This window comes from Dendrobates tinctorius, unplaced genomic scaffold (genome assembly GCF_039654945.1).
Source record: "Dendrobates tinctorius isolate UK_male_01 unplaced genomic scaffold, ASM3965494v1 ptg000075l, whole genome shotgun sequence".
In the NCBI taxonomy this organism is placed as follows: domain Eukaryota; kingdom Metazoa; phylum Chordata; class Amphibia; order Anura; family Dendrobatidae; genus Dendrobates; species Dendrobates tinctorius.
Genome location: NW_027361743.1, coordinates 29892903 through 29909710, shown reverse-complemented (window position 1 = coordinate 29909710; position 16808 = coordinate 29892903). Strand labels below are relative to the sequence as shown.

The window sequence follows — 16808 nt, the reverse complement described above, 5'->3', positions numbered from 1 at the left end:
ATATATCATTTTTTTTAATTTTCACTTAATTCTGTAAATAGTTTTTCAATACAGATGTATTAACAGTTATTTCGAGCGTAGCTATGTTATAGAACTGACGTAATGACACAATCTCTATATTGATGAAAAAAAATGAGCGAGGGCAGGCAGTAGAGGTCATTGTTACATAGCACATAAGGTCATACACTGCTCGCTATTTTCTTTGCTTCTCTCTTCAGCTTCCAGCTTGCAGATTTTGATCTCTAGTGTAGACGCAAAATGAAAGAATTCCCCAGCCACCTATTATTATATTGCTATTATGATCAGAGCGATATTACAGGTTGCTTAAATTGTCTTCTAATGACTACAAATTCCCAAGAAAGTTATTAAAGGCATGATGCCCAAAGATATGGCGCACAGTGCTAGTTCTCGGGAGTCGCAGAGCGCCTTGTGTCTACTCAACCTTCCTGCATCCCCCATTTCTGCGTGGCGTCGTCTCCATGTTTTAATAAGTATAGCTGAAACCCTGGATCCTGTATACAAAAAAAAAATTTGGTTAAGAATCAAGCGGTAGAGCAATAACGGAGGTCAAAGGTAGATATGTCCATGCCCTATTCTCTAAAGTGGCAGGACTGGCTGACCATCTAAAGTGTATGGGAACCTGCCATCATCAATCTGTCAGGGGAAAGAAGGATGAGGCATGTTCAGTTTAGTTGTCCAAAGCTTTTGTTCTCTTGCGAGATAAATCATTTTTAGAGGTGTTGGGCAGTGACTTAAAGGGGTTGTCCAGGCTTGGGTCATATACAGTGACTGCAGACTTGTGAATCCCCACAGTACACACGCTTAGGGCTGTTAGGATTCTCTGGTGCGGGTGCGTGATTGCTAGTATGCAATCTGCATGCATGTGGTCACATGCCAACTAGTTGTGGGCAGCCTCACTGACGCCAAAAACGTCTAGTTGGATAGTATGCAAATCTCATACTTGCTGTCATATGACCGCATCTGCTCCCGGCACCATGGATCCTGATAGCGCGAAGTACAGATTACTGAGATAGGAGATGACAGTTGTAGTTTTAAAATTCTATAGAGAGGAGGGAGGAGCTGGAGGCGGACAGACAGTCTGCTGCAAGATCTCCTGAAACAACAGTTACAGTTCTCCATAGAACTTTATGAGCACCAACTGTCATCCCCTATCTCTGTAATGGGTAAATCTGTATTCACTGAAGAACAATTTTACACTAGATTTTTGAATTTTGAAAATAAAAGGTCAGTCCCAGAGAAGAAGGATTCATATTTCTCTGATAAAATATATTGCAAAGTTTCTTATTTTGACGTGTACTATTGATTTATATATTTATAAAAAAAGACAACGGTTACACTTTAAGGTCATTTTACTAGAATTGTATGGAGACAAATCGATCAATAATACAATCATATGGTCCCCAAATAGTTTTCAAATTATTGGCAGCTCATTGTCTGCTTGTTTTGCTGCCGTTAATGGTTATTATAGGGCCCACATAAATTATCCAATCCGCTAGCGAATAAGCTTATTCATCGATTGAGTGCTTTTGTTTACACCTGCAGAATGATTGGGAGTGGGCGCTCTTAAAAATGGGCAGCCAAATGTGGGTTCTGCTGACAGTTAGTGAAGGTGTGTGGGCATCCTAAATGGTTTGTGCCATTTTCTCAGTTCGGGAGCGCTCCATTTCCTATCCTCTAGATTTCTTGATTCACTGACAGTTCAGGTCAGTGGCCCAAAACTGTGCTCTACCAATGAGGGCGCTTTGCTTCTGCAGCATTGGAAACGGAGTGGATTGAAGCCTACAGCAATCGCAGGTAGATTCAGTGCTGTGCTTACAAGCTCAGTAGGAACGAGCTTGTAAGCACTGAGCATGTTCTGCCTCAGCTTATAGCCAGCAAGAATGGTTAGTCCCCTTGGCAAGGAGCCAAAAGCAATAAAAAATATTTTAATAAATAAATAGCAAATTACAAAAGTGTTTCACAGAAGGAGGCTTGAGATCCAACATCAAGCCAAATTTTTTTTTAATAGTGACTTTATGATCACGAGTACGATAACAGCATAGATCTGACTTTGATAAACAGTTGATCTATGGTTAATTTCTTATTCCCATCGGAGCCTTTGGAGAGTAGATCACCCTGGAACACATCTGATTCCGTACACTTCTATCCCGAAGAGTCTATTTGTGTAAGAGCTTCTATTTGTGTACCTAACGCAGCAGCACATAACGTATGTATCCGCGCAGTTTTCTGTACCGTCAGCAGTTCTCGGTAGCAGCGCTTGCAGTGTTCTGTGTGAGGATACCATTAATACTGAGAGAAGGCAGACAGCCGCTAGCGCTGAGCCCGGAGACCGCGCTTCCTAAACACGTTGCATCTATATATTTAGAGCATAGCTTTGTAACAGAACTGACGTAATAACACAATCTGTGCACCGGTGCAGAAATTGATTAAGGGCGGACTTTAGAGGTCATTGTGATATAGCTCGTAGGGTCATTGACTGCTCACGACCTTCTATGCTTCTCTGTTCCGCTCACAGATCTCCGCTGTAGACACAAATTGACAGAATTCCCCAGCCAGCCATTATTATGCTCCTGTTATGAGCAGCGCAGTGTTACAGGTTACTTCAAATGTCTTCTCATCGCTACAAATCCCAGAGAAAGTTGTTGTAAAGAATCGAGTAAACCATTACTCGACGATTTCAGACTTTATTTTTTTTTTTAGTCCTCCGCTTTTTCCGCAGTCCTTTTTATAAAGCGAGTCCTCATGGGCCAAATTGCTATATTATGTTAAAGCTCAGGCTCTTACTATACTGCTACCTATTATAGCCCTATTAGTGTACTATTTAACGGGAATCTGTCAACATCATTTTCCTATGTATTTTGAGGGCAGCATGAGGTAAGGGCTGAGACATATATTTCAGGGATGTGTCATGTATTAAGCTGTGTGCTGTTGTTTTCATACAATGAAGGTTATATCACCAAGAGATTATCACTGCCCAGACTAGCTCCCATGTTCTAGGTGGTCTGACTCCACCCACTCCTGTGATAAGCAGCTCACTGATAATAGACAATATACACAGAATGCTGTGGTGAGGATTGGGTCAGCTTCCTGAGCTCTGATTGTGTCACCACTGATGCACCCAGCAAACGAAGTGGCACATCACTGAAATCAGGATCTCTTTTCCTATATCATGCTGCTGTGAGATGAGATACCTGATGAGTGACATATTCCCATTAATGGTAGTACAAAGAGTAGTATGCTGAATACAATGTTTTGCTCTGTCTTGGGCTTTACAATTTATGTGCCATCCTTCTGTTAAATAATAATCAATGTTTGATCAGGGAGAAAATAATGCAGGGGTCTGACCTCTGGAACCTTCAGCCATTATCCCAATGAAGACGCTTCCTGCAAGCACCGTGGTCCCTTCATCAGTGGTGATCCTTTAGAACAGGACCCCCCTCCCATCGAACCTTAATCACCTATCAAAAAGATATAAATAAACTGGAGCAGTGGGCAGCAACTAACAGAATGGTTTTTAACAGGGAAAAATGCAAAGTACTACATCTGGGCAATAAAAATGAAAAAAGCATATACAGAATGGGAGGAATAGGGCTAAGCAACAGCACATGTGAGTGAAAAAGACTTGGGTATACTAATAGATCACAGACTGAATATGAGTCAACAGTGTGATGCAGCAGCAAAAAAGGCAAATGCAATTCTAGGATGTATTAACAGAAGCATACAGTCTAGATCACGTGAAGTCATTATTGCCCTCTACTCCTCTTTGGTCAGACCTCATCTGGAATACTGTGTCCAGTTTTGGGTGCCACATTTTAAAAAAGACATCAACAAACTGGAGCAAGTTCAGAAAAGAGCGACCAGAATGGTGACCAGTCTGCAAACCCTGTCTTATGAGGAAAGGTTTCAGGATTTGGGAATGTTTAGCTTGCAGAGGAGAAGACTGAGAGGAGACTTAATAGCTGTCTACAAATATCTCAAGGGCTGTCACATTGTAGAAGGATCATCTTTATTCTCATTTACACAAGGAAAGACTAGAAGCAATGGGATGAAACTGAATGGGAGGAGACACAGATTAGATATTAGAAAAAAAAATTTGACAGTAAAGGGGGTTTTACACTAAGCGATATCGCTAGCAATATCACTAAAACGTCACTGGTTTTGTGACGTTATAGCGATATTGCTAGCGATATCGCTATGTGTGATACTTACCAGCGACCGGCTCCCCCGCTGTCCATCGCTGATCGCGCGAGAATGTCCGGCTCCATTTCTCGTCGTCTGCTTCCTGCTGAGACTTCCTGCTGTGACGTCCAGCGACGCGTAGAGGCGGGCCGGAGGACGCAGGATCGCTGTGTGTGAATGGTAAGTATCGTGCGCTGCGTCGCTGCTGCATCGCTGTGAGATCTTTCTGTATGAAAGCTCACTAGCGATCATTTAGCGATGCACCAGCGATCCTGACCGGGTCGGATCGCTGGTTGGATCGCTGGTGCATCGCTAAATGTAAAAGGGCCTTTAGAGTGATCAATGAGTGGAACAGGCTGCCACAGGAGATGGTGAGTTCTCCTTCAACAGAAGTCTTCAAACAGAGGCTGGACAGATATCTGTCTGGGATGATTTAGCGAATTCTGCTTTGAGCAGGGGGTTGGACCAGATGGCCCAGGAGGTCCCTTCCAACTCTATGATTCTATGATTCTATACCCACACTAGGCTAGTAGTGTTCAAGTTCAAGAGAATAAATCATTCTCTTGAACATGTGGCCCAGTCAAATTGATGACGTTATTTCTAGGAAAGACTGTAGTAAATTGTTGACATCTCTGGCTATGGCTTCTGTAACAAGAGAACAAAAGGATCAAGCATTTGACTTCAATCTTTATCTGACCTGACATCATTAATTCGTACTGCTGATCCTTATCTGACCCAACATCATGAATGTGAACTTCCTGATCCTTATCTGACCCAACATCATGAATTTGTACTGCAGATCCTTATCTGACCCGACTGTCACGGTTCTATCCCTCAGTGTGTCTGGGCTGCAGTTACTGACTGTCATGATCCAGGTTGGATTATGACAGATTTTGCACTAGTAACCTTTTTTTTTCCTTAAGCTGTGTGGTTAAAGATAGTTTTGCCCCCGGTGGCCATTAGGGTCATTGCACTGTGGTGGTTTCAGTTCTAGTTTTACCCCCGGTGGCCGTTGGGGTCATTGCACTCTGGTTACTTTAATTTAGTGCACGTGATTATGAAGCAGGTGTGATTGCTGGCTCTTACCTATAAAAGAGTGTCAGGTGGTTGCAATCACTGTTGGTGATAGTGCCCATTTCCAACCAAGTCTGGTGGAGGTAGGAACAACTGAGAGGAGTTCCTTGCAGCTCAGGCAGAGCTCTGGTGTAGTAGCTTCAGGTGGAAGCTGAATTCTAGTGGTGTACTCTGTTGCTTGGAGCAATAGCAACAGAGCAAAGCTAAGTGGTGTTACCCCTGTTTTGTGACTTTCCTTTTGTGTGTTTCAGTGCAGTGGTGGGATTAGTTTCTGCACTGTCCATTTGACTAGTAAGGGATAGGTGCAGGGCAAGCTGGATTCTTAGGTTCCTGATCGGCGCCCGGTGCAGAACTGGCCTAGGGATCATTAGGAGTGTAGAGACTGGCTCAGGGGAGTGCAGGAGGTCTCCACGTCCCCGTTCCCTATCGCAGGGCCCACCATTGTAATTGTTTCCCTGGTGTTTTCCCTTATTATTTAAATTCGCCCTGCTGGAGGTAGTGTATCCAGTTTCATGTGCAATTCTGAAATTTGCCTGCTGGAGGCGGTGTATCCGGCTGCACGTTTTATTATTTAAATTCACCCTGCTGGAGGCGGTGTATCCAGGGTCGCGTGTGTCATAAATTCGCCCTGCTGGAGGAGGTGTGTCAAGTCACACGTGACCATCACACTGACAGCTCGGCCGTCCAATCTGGTATAGGGGCATGCTGAAACTGTCAATAGTTTGATTGAGAGCTTGACCATCCAATCTGGTTCAGGGGCATGCTGAGCTGTCAGTGTGTTGATTGACAGCTCGACTATCCAATCTGAGACTGTGAGGTGTCGGCTGTCTCCAAGTGTTCATTATTCCAAATAAATGCCATGCCAGTTAACTGAGCGTGTCTCCCAGAACTCTGCCAGACGTACATTCAGCTTGTGAGGTTTGTTCTCCTGTGTGTTGAGTTCTGAATGCTTGATCTGTTGCCCAACCTTGGACTTCGTTCTTCATTTAACCCCTTCAGCTCTGATCCATTATTTTCCCGCTACTCTGACCTTAGACCATTACCTGACTACGCTTTTGTCTCTTCCTTCTGTTTGTGACATACCCTCCTGGCTTCTGACATTGGACTCCTTGACCATTCTGACTCATGGCTTGGCCGTGATAAGTGACTAGCACCACACTGACATCATGAATGTGAACTTCCTGATCCTTATCTGATCCATCATCATGAATCCATACTGCCGATCCTTATCTGACCTGACATCATGAATGTGACCTTCCTGATCCTTATCTGACTAGACATCATGAATTCATACTGCCGATCCTTATCTGACGCAACATTATGAATGTAAACTTCCTGATCCTTATGTGACCCGACATCATGAATTCATACTGACGATCCTTATCTGACCCGACATCATGAATGTGAACTTCCTGATAATTATCTGACCCGATATCATGAATTCGTACTGCCGATCCTTATCTGACTCGACATCATGAATGTGAACTTCCTGATCCCTATTTGACCAAACATCATGAATTCATAGTGACGATCCTTATCTGACCCAACATCATGAATGTGAACTTCCTGATAATTATCTGACCCGATATCATGAATTCGTACTGCCGATCCTTATCTGACTCGACATCATGAATGTGAACTTCCTGATCCCTATTTGACCAAACATCATGAATTCATACTGACGATCTTTATTTGACCCAACATCAAGAATGTGAACTTCCTGATCTTTATCTGACCCGATATCATGAATTTCTACTATCGATCCTTGTCTGACGCCACATCATGAATGTGAACTACCTAATCCTCATCTAAACCGATATCATGAATTTGTACTGCCGATCCTTATCTGATCATAGAATCATAGAATCATAGAATCGTAGAGTTGGAAGGGACCTTCTGGGCCATCTGGTCCAACCCCCTGCTCAAAGCAGGATTCGCTAAATCATCCCAGTCAGATGTCTGTCCAGCCTCTGTTTGAAGACTTCCATTGAAGGAGAACTCACCACTTCTCTTGGCAGCCTGTTCCACTCATTGATCACTCTAACTGTCAAAAAGTTTTTTCTAATATCTAATCTGTGTCTCCTCCCATTCTGTTTCATCCCATTGCTTCTAGTCTTTCCTTGTGCAAATGAGAATAAAGTTGATCCTTCTACAATGTGACAGCCCTTTAGATATTTGTAGACAGCTATTAAGTCTCCTCTCAGTCTTCTCTTTTGCAAACTAAACATTCCCAAATCCTGCAACCTTTCCTCATAAATCCAATGATCCAACATCATGAATGTGAACTGCTGATCCTTATCTGATTTGACATAACCTTTTGGGGGAGAGTAAAGAGCCTCCCCATACACAGTAAATAATTCAATCCAATGTTTCTGGGGGTTTTAAACACTGGTTGTTCTTTGTGCATAGCGCTAAATCCGAATTTACTGAACCATAGATCACAGACTGTGATTTAATGAGGTGTGATACATATTAAACCAAGCTCTGGTGCATTAACAAGTCCAGCTCTGCAATAGCTGTATACATGAAGGATGATTTGAAATCATGATGATAGAAATGAAAGTCCATATCTAGACGGTGATATGATGACAGCTACATTCCTCAGAATGTGATTGATGTGATGTAAATCATCCAATCCTTCCAACACAAGGAAACATGTCAGATTGTAGCATTACATAACATGAGACAATGGACTAGTTTATTTCAGGATTATGTAATCACTTTACATTGCCACAAGTTTGGATTATCAGCCTAATTGATAGGAGGCCAGTAATCATCATGGCCCTGAATATTGCAGTACTGGGCTTTCCTTACTGGTTTATAGTTTCTTCTTCAGCTCCCAGATGGGGCCACAATTAAAGTGTTCACATTGTGTTTCGCCCTACGTTGCATGGCTCTGTTGATACTTATGTGTGAAGCCCTCTAAAAAGAGAGAACGCGCACGTCTGCGTGAATCCACCTAGGTTGCCATCATTCATTTTTTTCCAGCTAGATTTTTGCTTGTAATATTCATTGATGTTCACGTGACAAAAATTTTGTGTACAGTGGCATACCATCAATGGGGACAGGCTATGTGACTGTTATGGTGCCTGTGATCCGGGGGGGCATTGCCGAACGGTTCTGACAACTGTCCTCTGCTTGGTATCTACGCACTTGTTCCAACTCCATAGTATATGTGTAGCGCAAGTTTCTGGTCTAAATGGTTAGGTAGTGGGAGTCCTTATGTACCCTCATTGGGCACTGCGCGGTGTTTGTGGAAATCTGGGTTAATTAATGGTTCTTGGGGTGCAGAGGAGCTTAATGTGGACATTTTGTGACATCTTCACTAGGACCTGCCCCTTCGACATGCTCTTCTGTTGGCAAAGGCCGCTGTATTCATTCTGCAGGCGGCACTGGTGATGGAAGAGACGTTGGAACCATGAGCTCTAGACAGTGCAGGCTCTGTCCAGTCATTTAGATGTGGGTGACTGTGATCTGTAATGCCATCCAATCTGACAGTATGGGTGTGTGTGTTGTCTAGCTGGAGTTAACAGCTCCCTGCTCCAGTCAATTGGAGAGCACCACACTCTACTTAAGCTTCCAGGTTACTTCTGGAAGCTGCCAGATATAACCTTGTGCTCCTCTGGTTTAGTCCTGTCTGTCAAGCTCCTTGTTGTATTATTGTTCCTTGTTTTGACCTTGGTTTGTGTTTCTGGCTAACCTCACATACTCTGATATTGTACTTTTGCTGCCCTCTTGGTTCTGACCCAGCTACCTGACCACTCCTTCCTGTCTACTGCTCCAAGCCGCATCTTATTCCGTGGCCCCAGCTCATTGGCCCCTGTTTACGTCCAGATCCAGGGACAGGTGTTAAGAGGTGAAGGCCAGGGCTTCCCCTGGGATCTGCTTAGCTGAGTGGCTTGTGCCAAGCCTGTTGGTGGTAGCCATTTTAGAGCTGCCAGGTGACCAATGACAGAACGTCATTATGTAAGATGCCCAAACGAGGTAGTCGTGGGTGAGCTTCGGTCCCAACTCGCTATGGCATCCTACAGAGAAGTTGTGTCTGAGACCTGGTGTGCTGCTGAGCATGTGATGCTTCCACTTCTGGTCTGCAGGCCTCTTCTGACTCCAGGAATCTTTCTTCTGAAACCAGGGCAGCAATTAATCCAGGAGAGACGTGGTTCATAAAAAACAAACTTTTACTTTGTGGATGGCTGTCTGTACAGTATTTACAGGCAGATGCAAAGGATAAGGCCAAACGGGTTGTCATCTTTCCCACAGATACCGGAAACAACTTCAGCCCTGGTTCTCGGTATATGTAGCATATCCCTCTCAATGGCTTTCCTAGCCCTAGGGAATCTTCCACACCTCTAGCAGTATATCTGGATTGCAATACCTTTCACCCCATGTAGTCTGAGTCCATCTTTCCCTGTAGCTTCACAAGCTTAGTATACCTCTGGCCCTCAACATCCATCTTGAGGTTGCCCCAGGCAATTAGATGGAATCACACACAAAAGGTATTTGTGGCAATCCACTGCCCCGAGTATTAGGCTCACGCTGTCCCCAGCAGCCTCAGTACTGCTATGTTAGTCACTGCTGCCCTCACAAAGACTGGCTGTCACTTCCTGCACTTGCCACTAACACCCAGTTCCCCCTCCCAAACTGGGCAGGCCACTACCTGTCCCAGCTAACTGCAGCCCCAGTGGATCTAACACCTTTATCACATACATGGGGATCAAATACATTTAACCCTTGGGTGTCAGGGAGCAATCCATCAATTCCCACCCCTGTTACAATTACACCTTTGCTATGGTGCTCTTGGATTTCAATGTATGCCCCTGGTTGTATAAATATACCATTAAGGCTAAGTGCCCGTGTTGCAGAAATGCTGTGGAAATGTCCGCAGCATTTTCGCAACTCCCTGCCGCGGGTAAAACACATGCGGAATTCACATGCGTTTTCCCGCAAAACACAAGTGTTTTGCAAGCGTTTTGAGCTGGAAGAATGCTTGTGCTTTCCAAGTGATTTTAAGCATCGCTTGGAAAAGTGATTGACAGGTTGGTCACACAAGCATAGTGCTTGACAAGTGTGACCAACTTTTTACTAATGATGCTACCTATGCTGCATCAATAGTAAAAAATAGGATGTAAGAAATAATAAAAATAATAAGAGATATACTTACCCTCCGTTGGTCCCCGGTCTCGCGTGATGCATCCCTGGGAACGGAAGATGCTGGCAGGGTGGCTGAGAGGCGGGAGCACTCTGGGGGTCTTGAGAGGGTGAGTATATCCCGATTTTTTTATTATAATTCTATTATTTACATGGATATAGTACCAGGGCATAGAGGAGAGTCTCCTCTCCTCCAGACCCTGGGTACCATCCGCACATGAAGCGCTCACTTTACTCATGGTGGGCATAGCCACATGCATAAAGTGAGCGTTTCAATGCAATCCTATGGCTGCGGAATTGCCACAATTTCGCAGAAATAATGGACATGCTGCAGATTTTACTGCTATTCGATTCCACAGCGGTAAAATCCGCAGCATGGGCACAGCAACTGCGGAATCCCATAGGATTGCCTGGGGGTGCGTTTTATTAGCGTTTTTTAAGCGTTTCCACTGCGGCAAAAAGGCGGCGGAAATGCATAAAAAACAAAACGTGGGCACACAGCCTTAAGCAAAGGAGCTTCCATCTCTTCAGAGTAATGTTAGAAAAGTTCCCTTTTATTCTTCACATATATTTAAAATAACTTAGTTCCCCATTAAGAATTTTGAAAGAAGTCTTTTGGGCTTATACTGGAAGAATCTGCAGGATTTGTATGAAAGAAAGGTTACGGGTCGTATCTGAAGATCTGTGTAAGCTGTGCTCGCTCGCTTTTTTATTTTATCCTCAGGATAAGGTGCGGATTATCTGAGGATTGATGAGTACAGAACGAAGAATAAAAATATAGATTCCGACAAAGCAGATGAGATAAATGTACTAAAAGTAAGTTATTTCCATCTCGTTTTTTGTTAAGTCTATTTCTCCCAGAAACGTATTTGTCTTGGAGACTTGTAATTGTTGGTAATTCTTTACCTTGAAAGCTTTGATCTAGATTATTTAGCAAATGTGGAGCTTGTACATCCTACATGCTGCTGCTGCCCTTGAGGAGGGGAGACTAAGCTTTGGTTAGTGCAGAGGAACTGCAAGGGGATGAAGATTTGGTAGAAGAAACATAAACCAAACACTGGTGTCAAAACCATGATGGGGGCTCACTTTGCTATGGAGCCCCCTCTCCTCTATATATGCTAATGGAATTTTTAATTTGCTTGATCTACATGTTTTACCCCATTGGGTTCACTGGGGAATAATTGTCTTTAACATCCTGTCCTGGGAAACACCTTAATGTGTGTCTCTCTTGAATGTAATAATTAACCAAAGAATGTAGAATGACAAAGATTTGCATAGGTAGCTATTAAAGCCTATCATCTGTTTCCTAGATGTCCAGGAGCATCTCGCAGAAGACAAATATTGGACCAGAGAAGAGCCAGCAAGCTGCAAATAGAGATTGAAGGAGAAAATGTCCCCGGTGTGATTGATCATCCAGCTGCTGTATCTCCGGATGTAGACAAAGGAACAGGGCCAGCACTGCTGGAAAGAAATGTCACCCCAACTGTCCTGCCTTTGTGGTCAGATGACCAGGGATTTGATAACCCTGCCTTCGAGGAGAGCACGGTGTCTGACAGTATGTACATTGAACCATCAATGGGGCTAATATTAGGGCTGGGAAATATCATGGGTTAGGTTGCCTTGCATAGGACAAAAAGGTAGACAAAGGCAAGGTAAGATAGCTACTTGTCTAATGCAGATCACATAAGGATTTGCAACCATTATAATCAATGTCTTCGGTATGGCTCTTGTCCACTCAACTCAATGCAAAACAAGTGTCATGGGGTTGGGCAGTCAGTCCTGAATTTTAGGCACTGTCCATGACCCCAGTGCTGATCTCAAACCATAAACATTCACTACTAGCACGAAAGTTCTCATTAGAGGAGTAGAGAGCATTCTTATTGTTTTGAACCTACAATTTTTCTTTACAAACAACAATTTTAATTGTTTTTAATTAATGTTAAAACCTATTGGCTCTTTATATTTGTAGTCTTTTAGCCTGGGAAAGGCATGTTTGACAGTTATTAGAATAGAGTGCCAACAAAGAAAGATTGCCTTGTCATGGCTGATGGGCTCTAATGAATTTGCCAATTTATGCTCTAACTACCTTCATTTTTATATGTTTGTATATTATATAGCAGTAAAGCAGTTCAAATTTCATATATTCAATGTCTGCATAAGAAGATGGAAGTTTTGCACATGTTCCCCCTTGAAGATATCTGTATTAATGTAATGTGATGTGTGGTATGTTTAGTAATGTGATAGGATTGTGTTCTGTCCAGCACTAAGTGGTTGCTAGTGACAGTTAGGGTTAACAGTTGGGACTAGCCCAGAGTGGGAGTTACTAATAGGAATGGAAAGAGGCACTTTCCTGTCAGGAGGTAGATAGAGCCTAGCTTACAGCAGAGGCAGACTTAAGGTCTGACCAGTGAGCAGAGTGGTATGAAGTGGGTGTCCCTAAAGTGAGAGGAGACAGAGGCAATGGATAGCGAGATCCAGAGTAGACACAAGGAAACGTGATAGAGTGAGTCATTTACAGGAGATTTGGATCCGAGGCAAACCAGAAAGGTAATGTGATGCATCAAATCAGAAAATGTGAGACGAAGAGAGTGCGTCGTGAGGTTGTTAAAAGGTATCGGCAAGCAGAGAAGCTAAGTAATAGCCATAGTGTTATAAGTAGCTCCCCTTAGCGGAAAAAGAAGAGGAAGCTAGGGTTGAAGTACAGAACTCTCGTATACAGGACTGTAGTGCCGTTATTGGGGACAAGGCAAGCTCCTGTAACACTGTGCTGAGTTGTGGTGAAGGCAGAGGAACTGACTAAGGCTACTTTCACACTTGCGTTAGGAGGTGCAGTGTACGTTCGGTGTGAAGCTCTGCCCCCCTGCTGCACCTCCTTCGGACAACTCCGCCTATGGGCACATGACGCTGCATGCGACCTGTGTACCGTATCTTTACCATTGGGTTCGCAGGCTGTGCGCAGGTATCCTTTTGCCGGTGCATGCGTCCTTTTGACGGTGCGCCGACCTGCGCCAAATGCAACGTGTCAAAAGGACCCATGCACCTGCAAAAGCAAACCTGTGCACGGCCTGCGAACCCAATGCTAAAGATAAGGTACGCAGGTCACATGCAGCGTAATGCGTCCATAGGCGGAGCTGACCGTAGGAGGCGCAGCAGGGGGCGGAGCTTCACGCCGAGCGTACACTGCACCTCCTAATGCAAGTGTGAAAGTAGCCTAAGAAAGAACTGAGTGAGTTTAGGAAGGAGAGAGATTATGTATATGAAGATATTCTATGTGTTAAGACAAATGTTCATGAAGATTTGTATCAGTTATCTATTGTACATACCCTAACTACGTTGTTGTTAAGTAAAAAGAAAGTTTATTTTTGACTGGTGGTCTCTCTCATTGAACTTGACAACATCTGGTCCTGGCCATACAAAATCACCAGCATCATGCGGCCTGCAAAGCGTATCGCCCTCTTAGACAAAGTCCACATACTCAGCCAGGCCCCCCCCCCCATTTTCATGTATCATGCCGAGGCATGGAAGATGAGTACCTCGCCCATGGCTGCCGCCCTGCGCCACATTACATTGACATACATCTTAGCGCTTATAGAGTGCTGTTGGATTCTTTTACTTGCATATTTTATTAAGCTCTGATCCCCCAAAACGCAGGAGCACTTGGCCAATGATAGAGGTGCTGCCAGACTCTATTGGTGGTGGCCTATCTGTCAGAGAACAAAAGGATCATCACTGATCAGTCCAAAACCAGACATACCGAATCCTTCTCTCCACCGATATCAGGGGGACAGTCGGGATAGCCCTGTACACATTATTGTAAAGGAAGTGGAGATACTGTGCTCACCCCTCTTGAAGGAATCTGGGCTGATATAATTAATTAAGTTATTTTGCACGCTCAGTGATTTATATTGCAATGTGAAGTTATGTTCTGTCCAGCAACAGACAGTTAGCAGGCATATACTGACCGACCATATATTAACCATTGGGACTAGCCCAGGATGGGAGGGGCTACACGGGAGTACAGGAGACGACTTCCTGATAGCAGAGCAGATATGGAGAAGCTTGCAGCTGGCTAGTCAGCATAATCGCTTGTGGTGTGTCCATGTGGCAAGAGGGAGATTAGGGAGGCAGATAGTAAGACTCTGCATAGAAGACACAACTGAAAGAGAAGCAATGAGCAGCGGGGAGTCAGAACTGAGCTAGAGAGGGAGAAGGAGGAAGTGTTGTGGCCTAAGGCAGTAAGTCTAGCAGGACGGAGCAAAGTTTACCGTTGGATACGTAACGGAACATGAAAGAGAAAGGAAACCAAGAAGAGAAAATGCCAAGCATGGTAGTTTGGAGTCGTCAGTAGAAAAAGAAGCTAGAAGCTAGAAAAAGAGTTGCCGTCATATTGGTACCGAAACTCTCCTATGGAGAGAAGGAAGCAATACCATGGATTAGAGTCTAGGAATCTGGCTTACTAGACTGTAGTGACATTACTGAGACTGAGGGAAGCTCCTGGAATAGTGTGCTGGGTTGTGAGAAGATATAGTAAAGAAGAAAGAGTGACTCCAGAAGAGAAGGAAATGTGTGTGATGATGCTACATGTTACTAAAGAAACATCCATTAAGATGTATACCTACTATCTGCTGTATATTCTGTAGTTCTTATCAACTAATTCTTATTTAAAAATCTTTATTTATGAGCTATTGTCTTCCTCAATGTATTCTGTAACATCTGGTCCTGGCCAGCCAAATACATCGGCAACATGTGGTCTACAAGGGCATATCACCACCATCACTAAAGTCCAACAAGGACCCCCATTTTCATGTTGCATGCCAGGAGGTGATGCACGAGTACCTCAGTCACGACTACCACCCCACACCATGTTACACTATGAGGGGCCTATTGTCCTAACAAAAGTGTTCATTTTAGGTCACCACGTTGAAACTTGATTGCCCCAGAGAAGCAGTGATTTTATAAAGTGACCATAACTCAATGTTGTTGTAGGGAAAAGACCAAAACATAATTCTTGTGATGGCAAAGCAACTTATTTCTCTTTATTGTGGCTGCATGTACTCGTAAGTCACCAGTATTAATAAATCCCCCCTTCCCAGAATCTCTTGGAGGCATCTACAATATGTTGCGAAATTGTAAACCATTGCCATGGCTGACATCTTGACAAATGTCAGTGATTGCATCTGAAAAGTATAAAATGTCTTGGTAAATAATTAATAATTTTGAGGCTTAGGTGGCAAATCACACTTGGTAAGAAGCCACGTTGTCCAAACTAAACCCTTGGAAACGTGGGTATTTTTGGGTGGAAAGACGACAACTTTTTATGCATAGGTGAGCGTTTCCATATTATGAAGGGAACTTAGAGAATTAGGTTCCAACGTGGGGCTGCCCAGTTTAGGGCAATAACGCTTCTCTTTAATAAGCAAGAAAAAGTTGACACTGTTTTTTCTGTGTTTATTGTCTTTAAATCCAAGTTCTTAAACCTTTGAACACAGTTCCTCAAACATCTGACGCTTTCCGGAAATAAATTCCTCAATCAATAACTCTTGCTAAACATAAGGAATCTTTTATTTCCCTATTACACAAATACTTTTTTCTAGTGCTGTCTGTTTGATATCATGTAACCTTTATACCCTATTGTTTTTGTCTGAAGTGATATGCCATCATCAGCTCATTCCAGTAAATAACATGGAAGAGTTAAGATTCAAATTTTCTCTTTTCGCAATTAACTTTTTTTACCAAGTCTCTGACAATGGTAAATAATTAGGATAATTGAGAATGTATTCTCCTCGCGAGCGAGTCCATTTCTCTTCATGCTTGTAATTGACTTTCATATTCATTTCAGCATGGGATTTATTAGCAGACAGAGGAAGAATTATTTTCTGTTAGGTAAATATAACATTTGCTAGACATAATTCTCTTTGGGGAAGCTTTTCCCTCATCATGAATGACTAAATATATAACTCCACAACATAAAACAGGAAGGGAGAGAACAAAGAGGACTCGACCTTGACTTCTACTGATTGAAAGACAGGGGAAATGCAATTACCGAATAACAGCAACTGCTGAAATTTCCTCATCTACACAAAAAAAACATTAAAGCCGAACACAAACAGCACAAAAGACACTAATTAATAGGTCCACAAGTCCTGAGGTTAAAAGAACTTGCAAGAGTCACCAATACTTTTACCATGTTTTCTCAAATAAGTTTGGTCCTACAATTTGTGGTGATATTGTAAAAAGAGTTTTCGGCGCAGAAACTGAGCGGAAACTCAGAGTTTTGAGATTTACAGGATGATTTTGAAAGTTTACCTTTGATTCAACTGAAAGTGTAAACTTTCTAGATCTCAAAATACATCAAAACTTTGAGTTTCCGATCTGTTTCTGCTTCG

General features: G+C 43.2%; 1 protein-coding gene across 6 annotated transcripts in view; it reads left to right on the top strand.

Annotated features, from left to right (window-relative positions):
* Positions 1 to 16808, top strand: part of LNX2 (ligand of numb-protein X 2) — a 262034-nt gene that overhangs the window by 172232 nt on the left and 72994 nt on the right. For all 6 annotated transcript variants that reach the window (XM_073583140.1, XM_073583135.1, XM_073583139.1 and 3 more), the window contains one exon: positions 11733 to 11977. In XM_073583140.1, the coding sequence (XP_073439241.1) occupies positions 11733 to 11977 (245 nt within the window). The remainder of the gene's footprint in view (positions 1 to 11732; positions 11978 to 16808) is intronic.